Source organism: Frieseomelitta varia, unplaced genomic scaffold (assembly GCF_011392965.1).
Source record: "Frieseomelitta varia isolate USP_RPSP 00005682 unplaced genomic scaffold, Fvar_1.2 scaffold_699, whole genome shotgun sequence".
Taxonomy (NCBI): Eukaryota; Metazoa; Arthropoda; class Insecta; order Hymenoptera; family Apidae; genus Frieseomelitta; species Frieseomelitta varia.
The window spans coordinates 19,941-33,235 of record NW_025110477.1 but is presented as its reverse complement, the minus strand read 5'-3'; the positions used below and the strand labels follow the sequence as shown (position 1 = coordinate 33,235).

The 13,295-nt window shown below is 32.8% G+C and overlaps 1 protein-coding gene across 1 annotated transcript in view; it reads right to left on the bottom strand.

The window, feature by feature from the left end:
• LOC122535333 (insulin-like receptor) overlaps window positions 1-13,295 on the bottom strand; it is a gene marked incomplete at its 5' end in the record, with an annotated part of 76,660 nt that overhangs the window by 53,327 nt on the left and 10,038 nt on the right. The window contains 2 exons of the mRNA XM_043666791.1: window positions 171-417; window positions 2,950-3,124. Of these exons, the coding sequence (XP_043522726.1) occupies window positions 171-417; window positions 2,950-3,124 (422 nt within the window). The remainder of the gene's footprint in view (window positions 1-170; window positions 418-2,949; window positions 3,125-13,295) is intronic.

Below are 13,295 nucleotides of genomic sequence, written 5' to 3'. Positions count from 1 at the left end.
CGCTAGACATTGTCCAGACAACAGGGAAAAAACTCGTGGAACGTGGATAGCGTTCGATTCCACCGAAAATCGAGAAACGATCGCGATCGTATAGGTCTAGATAATAGCCTTTCACGCTAGTCTAACATGCCTCTAAAAAAAGATTTTTATGAGGTCTGATAATAACTTACCGCGATGACGTGTTCCCCTTTGCCGGCCTTAGCAATCAGGTCCCAGTCGATGGTATCCACGTAGCAAAGCGCTGGATTCTTCTCGAAACGAACGGAGCCCCTCACGATAGTGGTCAGACTATGCAACCCAATCTCCTGCAGGTTCATCATCTCGAACGCGACCAGGGCGTAGTTGATGAACAGAGAATGGCCCCGAATCACGCTCAGATTGGGGAACAGGCGACCGATGCTTCGCAGCCCTTTCACCCTATAATTTATGGATAAAACAGAGATGAACGCAGAACGAGTAGAAAGAAAGCGCAGGTAAAAAAAGATGAAGGAACACGTAATGAAATACGAAATACCGATGATCGTGAATAAGATGGGAAGTATAATATCGAGGAAGTATGAGTACTGATAGATGTTTGTCCGAATATTTCTACTGATTTTTGTACACTTCGATATTTTTCATATGATGTTTCATATATATTTTATATATAAAATTATATTTTACACATGAAATGTATATAAAGTTATATTTTACATTTGAAATATATATGAAACTATATTTTGCATGTGAAATATATATAAAACTATATTTTACATATGAAATATATATAAAACTATATTTTATACATGAAATATATATAAAATTATATTTTTTATATGAAATATATATAAAGTCATAGTTTACATATGAAATATACATAAAGTTATATTTTACGTATGAAATATATGTAAAACTATATTTCACGTATGAAATATATATAAAGTTATATTTTATATATGAAATATATATAAAACTATATTTTATATATGAAATATATATAAAGTTATATTTTACATATGAAATGTATCTAAAGTTATACTTTACATATGAAATATTTATAAAGTTATATTTTATATATGAAATATATATAAAATTATATTTTCATATAATAGTTCATATATCCATTCGACACTTTTTATATAATCGGAGTATCTTGACTCAGAATAGTATCGATACTTTGTGGAAAAATTGTTAATTATTGCACATTTTAACTGATCAGAGAAATATGAAATTTTTTAGATGTTTGTAGATAATATCAGTGCTCCAAGTGTATTTCTTCCTCTTTCTATTTTTCTATTTATTTTATTGAAAAATATAGAAAACTGTACGAGAGTATCTCAGTCGAAGAAATATCGATAATTTATGTAAGAAAGTATTAATTAATTGCCACGCGTTGGAATCAATTAGAGGGAAATATTTTCTAAATATTTGTAGATAATATCGAAACTCAGTTACTTTTCTATTTATTTTTGTGAAAAATGTGAGAGCATCTTTACCGAGGTAATATCGATACGAGGGGAGGGAGGGAAACACGACGAAGAGGAAGGAAGAAATTAAAGAAACAGGCGAGATAATGACGATGTACAACCGACAGGAAGTTTAGTGACCCTCGATAATGGAAGGAATCGATTCCGCGAGGCAGTCAAACCGCATTGCTTCCTTACTTTGGAACGACGTTTCCGTTGTCTTTGCCAGTTTTTCCCCCGTTTTCCTGTTTCCCGTGTTTCCCCCTCCCCTCTCGCTCCCAATGATCGATCGTTCGGCGATCGGGCACAGTTTATCAAGAGCTTCTTGTTCTTTATGAGTGGAAGGGATCGAGCCAAAGAGCGCGACGTTCGGAAAGATAAATCCGCCATCCATGTTCGGGCACCGGAAATGGATCCCCCACCCCCTCCCTGTTTCTATCTCAAACGATAGATTCGGCGGATCACTTCGGAATTGATTTCACGTTAATTGAAACTTGCGAAATAAAAATGTCGGAGTGGCGCGCTCTTCCCTTTTGCTTTTCTTACGACGCTTTCTTCCTTCCTGACTCGTCGCCTGTTGTGTCCTCGAGTTTGCCGAATTATTTCGCGTCAAATGATAATAATGTATGACGTACTTATCGTGTATATGATATGTGTACAATGTATATAATATATATATATATATTTATTATTATACTAAATAATTTAGTTATAATACATACTGTAATATAATTATTATATATTATAGTATAGTATAATTATATTATGTTATAATACATACTATAATTATTATATATTACAGTATAGTATAATTATAGTATAATATTATAGTATAATTATATTATGTTAATACATAGTATAATATAATTATATACTAATAGTATAATATATACTATTATATACTATAATTATTATATTATATACTAATAGTATAATATAATTATTATATAATTTATTTATATAATATAATATAATAATATATTATATAATAATTATATTATAGTATATATTGTAATATAATATAATATATAAATATATAACTATATACTAAATATTATTTAGTATATTATATTATATTATAATATATACTATAATTGTTATATAATTTATTTATATAATATAATAATATATTATAGTATAATAAATATATTATAATATAAATATATAATATATTATTGTAATATAATATAATATATAAATATATAACTACATATTAACTATTATTTAGTATATTATGTTATATTATATTATAATATATACTATAATATAATATAATTATTATAATTTATAATACAGAAATATTATATAATGTGTACAATGTCATGTGTATAATGATACGTGTAATGTACATATGACTGAATAGTTGACGTCAAACGATAAAATACCTCAAAGATATGGAAATCAAACGCGAACAACCATTACACGTTCTTTCTTTTTCTTTTTCTGTATTTTTCCTCTCTCTCCTCCGAGATGTTACATTTATTTGAATTGGATGTCAGTTTACCTATAGAGCAGCAGGTATCCGGTGATCTCTTTCAGCTCCGGGAAAGAGATATTGGCATACTCGGCCGGCTCGGCGTTGTCGATCAGCAAAATTTGTACAAAGCCCTCGACTAGTCGACATCCGCTCAGTCTTGAGAAATAACGCACGCTGTTTCTTATGTCTATGCTTTGGCACACTGCAACAGAAAGAAAAAAAAAAAAGAAAGTGACGTATGTACGTGACGCGGTCAGACATCGCCGTCATCGGCAGAAAGATAGAGAGAGATGAATGATGCCGATAGGATCGAACGATGCGAGCATTATTGAAGTTTCGTTGCATCGTGATTGCGGATTTTACCTTGTGATCGGCGGCTATATTCATCGCTTCTTGGAATCGCCAGCGCGGCGAGCGTATACATATCTAGCCTTGTATTATCGATTCGCAAGGATGCTTTTAGAAATTTCTTTCGAATTTCAAATGAAAGCTTGAATTCGAAGATGCAGCGTCTACGGTGTCTACAGGTGGCAACAACTATCTGAATATTTGTGCATCGTTGATTTTCGTAATTTTATTTTTGCGAACAGATCTACTTGCACAAATAGTTCACTACATACGTACAATAGTAATGTGCGCTCTAGAAAAAATCGAGAGTCAGTATAAAAGAAATTAAATGTAAATTAAATATTAAATATTAAATAAAAAATTAATATAAAAGTAATTAACATAAAAATTCGACAATCAGATATTGACACACGAGGGATTTTTTTTATAATTCCTATGATGTGTTCAAACAGAATATAAATTACTTTTAATGATTTATGATAATGAATTATGTAAAAATAGTACAAATAAAATTCTAGAATCAAAAAGATATCGATACGTGAGAGCTCTGTAGTATGAAGTAATAGTTTGAAGTAAGGGTCGAAATTAGCTAGTTTTCTTCATTTTCAAAAATGATTCTGTTCAAACTTCCATATTTTGTGTAGAAGAAAGTATGTGTTTTTTCGTGGAATTTTCATAGAAAAAAGTACTACACTTAAAAACACTTTTGAATAGTGTTCTCACGGAACAGACGTTTTCAAATCAGTACAATAAAAGTTCCATGGAAACGAGCTACATTCGAACATTTAATTAAAATTCCATTTTTATATTCGAATAGCGTTTAGTGTCGCCATTTGCTACTTTGACACTTATTGAGAACTTTTTTCATATTGGCGAGCAAATTATTTGCGCCTTCCGACGGAGAAAAATTTTAATTTTCATATTTCACGAGTTCCATCCTGTCTGAAACTTTTGTTTTTAAGAACATTTATTTATCTGTCCTCATCGGGACCTATAACGCAAGAGCATTTTTCGTAAAAGTTCTACTCTTTCAAATAGAACCTACTTAAAAGTTTCGTAACTTTTACGATCCCAGGGTTTAAGGCAAGCGTTCTTTTCAAATGTTGGCGCGATATTGATGATGACAATCCAGTACTTAAAAAGAGATATTTTCCCATTTTTCTAATAACATTCCACCATTAAATACAGATTAAATACTGTTCAGTGTTTAAAGTTTCTCGATATCATTTTGACTCTCGAATTTTTATTGTTGAGTTGTGTTATTATCGTACAACTCATTATTCGAAATTGTTATTGTGTTATTACTGCGTATATAGCTATGTTTTTCTATAATTCTTTTTATTACATACGTTCAACATTTGAAAGAAATAATTTTTAAAACGTAAAAATATGAAAAATTCACGTTTGAATTTAAGTTTAATTTAAAGTCAATGAAATTAATTTTTTCTTATATTTTGAGGTTTCATTTAAGAGGAGAAACTTTTGGCCCACCCTATATCTATCTATCTATCTATTTAAACTTAAATTTAGTTTGACATTAATGAAATTAGTTTTTTCTCATATTTTGATGTTTCGTTAAAAAAAATAAGTGGGGAGAAACTTTTGGCCCACTCTATATCTATCTATCTAAATTTAATTAAAAATTAATGAAATTAATTTTTTCTTATATCTTGATGTTTTATTTAAAATAAAAAAAATTGGTGGAAAGAAATTTTTTGCCCCATCTATCTATCTATCTATCTATGTATCTGTTTAAACTTAAATTTAATTTGAAATTAGTGAAATTAGTTTTTTTTTCATATTTTGATGTTTTGTTAAAGAGGAACTTTCAGCCCACTCTATATCTATCTATCTATTTATTTAAACTCAAATTTAATTTGAAATTAGTGAAATTAGTTTTCATATTTCGATGTTTTTGTTGAAGAAAATATGTGGGGAGGAACTCTACATCTATCTATCAGAACTTAATTTAAAATTAATGAAATTAATTTTTTCTTATCTCTTGATATTTTATTTCAAAAAAAGAAAAAAAAAAAAAAACAGATGGAAAGAAACCTTTTGGCCCACCCTGTGTTACAAAAGAACGAGACACGACAGAATCAAAGTAAGAACGTCGACTTTCCGCGGATCGCAACATTTTGATCGTAGAGTTTGATCTAACTTCTAGAACCGACGGTTAAAATGCAAAGGCGTATTGCGTTCCGTCGCCTCGTCCCCTCGAGGCCAAGGTAAGAGGAACACAAAGAGGCAGCAATCGAGAAAGGGGTGACGAGGAACACCGACGGCCATGAGCCGTGACAATCACGCCGATTATGATGCATTAAAGCTCGACTCGAGCAGGGAAAACGAAACTCGTCTCGCAAGGTCGGTACAACCTGACTAGATCGGTGATATCCGTTGCCTCCTCTTCGCCCCTTCCTCCCCCCCAGCTTCCCTCTGTCTCGTTCGCAACGATACGACAAAACCGGATCGACTCGAACGTCCAAATTATTCAAATCGCTCGGCTGGCTGTACACTCGACAGACGAAAGCGAAAGACACTTTTCAATTACCAGTTGCGATCCGCCTCGCAACGTTCGCATTGATCATTCGCCGAAACGAAATTTAATGGACGTTGTGAGACGCATTCCTTGCCGGTGACGTGTTCCAGCGTGTGCGTCACGAAAGATCGGCTGTTCACGTGCATACGCATCACTGAACGTTCGATTTTTGAATCGAATCGCGATCGGAAAGCGATCGGTTCCCGCGAGCGAAGGCAATTGCAGAAGAAGGTTGCAAAAGCACTTGATTCGAAAAGTAAAAGATAATTATATGTATGATTATAAAACAGCGTCTGCAATTATTATACATTATATTATTATTGTTTCAAAATTATATGTATATTATATTATTTTTTTTTAAATTATATATTATATTATTTATTATATTTATATTATTATTTATATTATTTATATATATTATATGTATTATATTATTATTATTTCAAAATTATATGTATATTATATTATTATTTTTTTAAAAATTATATATTATATTATTTATATATATTATATTATTATTATTTCAAAATTATATGTATATTATATTATTATTTTTTTAAAAATTATATATTATATTATTTATATTGTTATTTATATTATTTATATATATTATATTATTATTTATATGTATTACATTATTATATTATATATATTATATATATTATATTATTATTTATATTATTTATATATATTACATTATTATATTATATATATTATATTATTATTATTTATATTATTTATATATATATATTATATTATTATTATTTTAAAATTGAAGGATGTTACAGTGGTATCATGCTGTCGCGTTAAATGAATAGAGTATCTACAACTTTCGCTCAAATCGAGTCATCGTCAGTGCCAAACGTCACGATACGAAAATAGCTTATTTGTACGTGTATATTGTAAGCCCAAACCTTAACCTAAACCTAAACGCGTTGAAAACTAAGACGTATGAAAGTCTTTTTCCTGTCGAATTGCTTTTTGATCACATTCAATCTGCTGAATTAGAATAACGTAGAATTAATATACTCAGTCATAATAAATAAATGTAGAATCAGTATATATACGTATACAATACGTTATACTCTTTCACGTAGCTGGTATGCGTAAATATATTCGCCTATACCAGCACTCCGAACACGTATTTCTATTTTCAACAGCTGGAAATGTTGTTGAAAATGTTGATACTCGCTGATACTTATATAGAGGGTGTCCCGTCCCAACACAGTCTCCCAAACTATTTGAGATAAAAGTTACTTTGCCCGCCATTTTCTTAAGTGTATCGCGTCCCACGCGAACTGTTCGTTACAAGAAAAATGTTTCGAATAAAACTCACTTAGTCTCGAGTGGTAGGGGAGGGAATATCTTTCGCAAATCTTGTCTAGGCGGACGTTCTATAAAGATTCTCTCAAGGTGACTTTCGCCTTTTAAAATGAAAAATGTATACTTTTTCGAATGGACACGCCAATTATCGATCTATCGTGTATGAAACACTCGGAGACATTGAAGAGGATGCAATTATCCTCAACGCTCGAGGTCGTCGTTTCAAACATGACAGACAAAAAATAATAACTTGTCGGTACAGACAAGTAATTATTTTTGCAAGGCCTTGAACAACCTTGAAAGATCAGGATACAAAGGTCGATGGACTCGTCGCGAAACAGGTTGCGTGTCCATCTGAATAGGAAACGCGTAGTTTCGTTTGGAAAAGCGAAGGTCATCTTTTCACCGAAAGATATCCCCCTCTCGAAACAGAGTGACTTTTTTATTTTGGGACACTTTGAAATAGTTTGCGCGGGACGCGACACACGTAAAAAAAAAAAAAAAAAAGAATGGCGAAAATATAACTTTTCTCTCAATGAAAAGTTTTGTAAAAGAATTTATCATTCGTTTACGCGAATGGATCTTTTCCGTATTGGAAGATAATTGTTTACAGCAGTAGAGAATTTTTCATAAAAATTTTTCTACAGAAATGATAATTCCAAGTCCCCGATTTTTTCATAAAACTTATACGTAATATTACGAACTATAATGTGTTACTAATATCTCGAATCGAACACTACAAAATCTTATCACTTTAAACAATCTTATCATTTCATCATGGCAGAAATATAAATTACTCGAAACGTCGGACAAAATTATATCTAAAGCACTAAATTTTTCACCACTCGGATATCTCATGAGTATCCGTGTAACCCGAGTATCTCGCACACTTCGCTAAAGATACTTAATTAACTGAATTAACAAGGCAGTATTACATACGACGATGTTCGAAATGTTTACGATCCAATTAAAATTTCGTATTTCGGATTCATCCTCAGATCTCACGTTTTGGAATACTTCGATTTTTCCGCTTTCAACTGAACACTGGCAGACGTTCCAAATGATTTTATACACCCTCTGTATAAAACAATTTACCATTTTATCATTAATCAGAGAAACATAAATTACTCTAAACATCGGGCAAAATTATATATATAATGCAATTAATAATATAAATATAAAATTAATATTAAACAGTATTAATATAAAAACTTAATAAATAAATAAATATTATATATATAATTATATACCTAATATAAAGTTATATATTATAATTATATATAAATACAAAAATTATATATAAACATCGAGTATTAAATTTCCTCTGAGGTGTCTCGCGAGTAACCCTTGCTAAAGATACATATTATTCTGAATCGAATACCAACACGGCGGTATTAAATACAACGGCGACGTGTTACCAACCAATTAAAATTCCCTATTTTCGATTCGTCCCGAGCCTCTGTGTCCTCTCCGCGAAACGAAGCGCAACGTACATTCTGATCAAAAGTATCAACTTGTTGTTCTTGGTAAGAGCATTCCGAGGCGAGGCGTTCGGGTTCGAGTCCACGTGCGCGCAGACGATGGCCCCCGTGTATCGTCGCCGCTGGAGGAACCGTGACGAAGTGTCGACTAGTCGGCAGTCAATTGTAACGGGTTGCGCTAAAAATACGCGCGACGGCTGGCATTGGGATAAACATGAGGGCGCGCGCGAATTGATCTAGACACGCGTCGCGTCCGCGCTGCGCCGTGTCGCGCCGTGTCGCGCCGCGCCGCGCCGCGCCGCTTTGCCTAATTTCTAGCAATAGCCTCAAGCCCCAAGCAAGTAGATTCCAACGCTCGCCGCACGGCTGCATATATACACACTGCAGATTCGTATCTCCGGCGAGCGCTTTGGCAAACGAACGAGCCACCATCAAACGAGAGTCGCGGCGATACTAGGTCGTATAAATTCCAGATTTAACGAGCACGTCGCTGAGGATCGCTCGACTTTCATTCTTTCGAAACGCGACATCGTCCGTCCCTACAAGCAGCCATTACCCGTGATTTTGCTCGAAAGGACTCGAGAACAGACTTCGTTTTTATTGCAATCGATGTTTCAGATCGTTGTAAAAATCCTCGTTGCAAGAAATACAAAGTTCAATAGGAAAACAAATTTTTTTTTAGGTTAGGACGTCGCTGAGGATTTTCTAGCTAATAATACAAGCAACCATTATCTATGATTTTGCTCGATCGAATTTGTTTGAAAGGATTATAGATCAAACTTTGTTTTTATTGTAATCGATCTATTTCAGATCGTTGTAAAAATCCTCGTTGCAAGAAATACAAAGTTTAATAGGAAAACAAATTTTTTTTTTTTAGGTTAGGACATCGCTCAGAATTTCCTGGCTAATAATACAAGCAGCCATTATCTATGACTTTGCTCGATCGAATTTGTTTGAAAGGATTATAGATCAAACTTCGTTTTTATTGCAATCGATCTATTTCAGATCGTTGTAAAAATCCTCGTTGCAAGAAATACAAAGTTTAATAGGAAAACAAATTTTTTTTTTTAGGTTAGGACGTCGCTGAGGATTTTCTAGCTAATAACACAAGCAGCCATTGTCTATGATTTTGCTCGATCGAATTTGTTTGAAAGGATTATAGATCAAACTTCGTTTTTATTGCAATCGATCTATTTCAGATTGTTGTAAAAATCCTCGTTGCAAGAAATACAAAGTTTAATAGGAAAACAAATTTTTTTTTTAGGTTAGGACGTCGCTCAGAATTTCCTGGCTAATAATACAAGCAGCCATTATCTATGACTTTGCTCGATCGAATTTGTTTGAAAAGATTATAGATCAAACTTTGTTTTTATTTCAGATCATTTTAAAAATCCTCGTTGCAAGAAATGAAAAGTTCAATAGAAAAAAAAAATTTTTTTTAGGTTTAGGCGTATATTATTTGCAGTGTAAAAAGACGTTTTAAGTTAGAAGTGTATTATTCACGGTGTAAAAATATGACAAATTCCATGACATCACCGATAACGACTATCACGTCGAATTCCAGGAATTGAGCAGAGCTACATAACTGCTCGTTGATCGATTTCGGCTGTAATCTTTTCAATTTCTTTCGCAAATCCGGCATACGTGTTTTTAAGAGACGTAGCTTTTCTAATTTTCCTTCGTAGCTGGATGGTATGTACATATTTGCGGCGTGAAAGTTTAGCAAGTGAGAAACACATCGTTCACAATCAGGAGAACATTACTCCACAGCATCTTGCGTCTCATTAAAACCCGTTAACGTAATAATTTCCGTTCAATCGGTTTTCCCGAATTCGTGATTGTTACCAGGAATAGAAACTCCAGGAATATCCTCGTGATATTTTCCTCGTTGTAATATTCTACGAAGATGGAAGGATTTTTCTTCCTTCCTGAGATTGTAAAATCTACTCGACATCCCTGACAAATTCCCGTAACGCGTTCTTTACTTGTCCTGACACTGACACGCGGATTTTATAAAATTTTTACGAATTTTTTCTATTATGCAGGATCGAGACATTTAAAAGAAGACCAGCAAAATATAAAGAAAGACTATGTTGTCGTTGTGTCTCGTAAGATAGATTTTGCGAAAGAAGTCAAAACATCTACATGGTGGGCCAAAAATTTCTTCCTAAAAACAGAGCACAAACTTGCGAACGCTGTGACGGTCAACGTTTTGAAAGAAATAGTTTATAAAACATACTGAAAAAAAATCATGTTTGAACTTAAATTTAATTTAAAATTAATAAAATTACTTTTTTCCATGTTTTTATGTTTTATTAAAAAAGAAAAGAAAAAAATAAGTTAATAGTTTTGCAAGGAATGCAGAGGTGTACTCAATAATGCATTAAAAAATAAAAGAACGCGTAAAAGAACAAAGTTTACATTCTCGACTCATCTAACTATAAAAAAAAAAAAAAACAGTGACAGTCAGATTATGTGTTTCTCGATATCAAGTTTAGTGCGACACACTTTTTTCTTCTTCTTTTTATCACTAGCAACATCTGAAATATTCAAATGCCTCGCCCTGTATTATTTTTACAATTTTGAATATTTTATGCTCCACAAAATCAACGGAGCGTTAAATTGCAATGGAAAAATTCTCTCGTCATTCGATCTCGTGTAACTTTGTGATGAAAAGTGGTACAGCATCCTGGTTCGGGCTCGTTGCAAACAGCGAAGCCCCTGCCTTTCAGACTCCACCGCAAATATTTCGTTCCGCGGTATTCTACGGTATTTCGTTCACGCAACGAGTGGGAACGAAAGTGAACATGCCTTCTCTTTCAAGAATTTTTAGAAAGTCTCTATGGGCATGAATAAACTTTTCTCGAGAATGAATCCATCGCGGATGCAAAGCCTCGAGTCTCACCCTTGTAACGACCCCAGAAACGTACGATATTTTTCGCCCCACTTATTAAATCTTCAGTAAGAAGCGTGTCGTCGGAGTTGCTATATGCAACGTCCATACACGTATTAAACACACATTAAATAGCTCATACGAGCTACAAGTCAGACCGTGTAATCTCCACGTGGTCTAGACTGAATTATTCCAGCGACATTTTTCAGTAAAAAAAAAATAAAAATAAAAAAATAAAAAGTTGTAAATTAATTTTGCAAAGCTCACAAACAGAATAAATCCACTGTGAAAATTTACTTATGCTCGCGGAGACGTTTGAATTGGTAAAAACTTCAGAAAAAGGTATGTTCACTTTCCCAGTCAGTACGTGACGTGAAAGTGCCGCGAGCGAGAAATTTGCGGTGGAGTCTGAAACTACTGAGGGCTTCGTTCTTTACAACGCTGGCACGAACCCTGCACCAAGTTTTCACAAAGTTACGCGAGATCAAATATCGACAATTTTTCGATTGCAATTTAATTCCACTTCTTTAATTCCGTTTTAGAGTGTATTTTCGTATGTCAATTCCGGTTTTTCACTATCAAATTTATCCTTTTGCAAATCGAATTCACCCTTACGCAAATCAAATTTTCTCAAGCCACTGTAATAAAAGTGAAATCCGAAATTGCATGTATGTAATAATGTACTTGAGTAAAAGAATATCATAGAATGACATGAAAAGTAACATAGAATACTAAAATCATATTTATATTAACATGTGTGGATTCATCTGTAATTAAAAAGTATTTATACACACACGTGTAGATTCATTTATAAAGTTGGCATACAGCTGCACGGGATAGTTTTATATACACCAATAATTATAACACCATACCGTATAATAATTATAACAATCTGCAGAAATGACAATTGCAGCAGAATGATTGATTTGCAAAAGATCAGGCAAAAAGATTTCAATTTTTGAAATTGAGGAACGTCAAACTGCGTGGTTCATCATATTCAAAAGTACATATGTACATACGTATGATAGAAATTATATATATATAATATATATTATATTATTAATTATATTACACATAATATAATAATATATATTACATTATATATATATATATATATATATATCATCAAACTGCGTAGTTCATCATATTCAAAAGTACATATGTACATACGTATGATAGAAATTATATATATATATACTGGGTGTTTCGTAACTTGTGAGACCCACTTCGGGATTATACGCCTAAAAATAATGAAAAAAAAGTCCTATCTGTCTTCGTTTATGAGATATAATGAATTTTCTGTTTTAATTACTTTTACAAAAGATGCTCGAAATAACCACCTTGCATTTGAAGACAAGCCTGCACGCGTCTTGTTATTCATCTGGTTACTCTCTCTATCGTTCCTGGTGTTTCTCGAATTTGTCGGAAGCCTTGCTCTATTCTATTTCGTAGTATTTCAACATTTTCAATCGATGTTGCGTATACAATAGATTTTAAATGTCCCCACAAATGAAAATCTAATGGATTCAAATCCGGAGAACGAGCAGGTTATGCAAATAGGACCTCCATGACCATCCATTTATTTGCAAAGTGTCAATTTAAAAATCGCCTGGCCACTCGGTTAAAATGCGGCGAAGCTCCATCATGCATAAACCGCTTACGAAGTCTAATATCGACTGGAACTTCCTCTAATATTTCGTGTAAACGAGTGCTCAAAAAATCAACGTACTTTGTGCCTGTTGGTTTCCCATCAAGAGAAAAAGGTCCAATTAAAAATTTATCAATTATT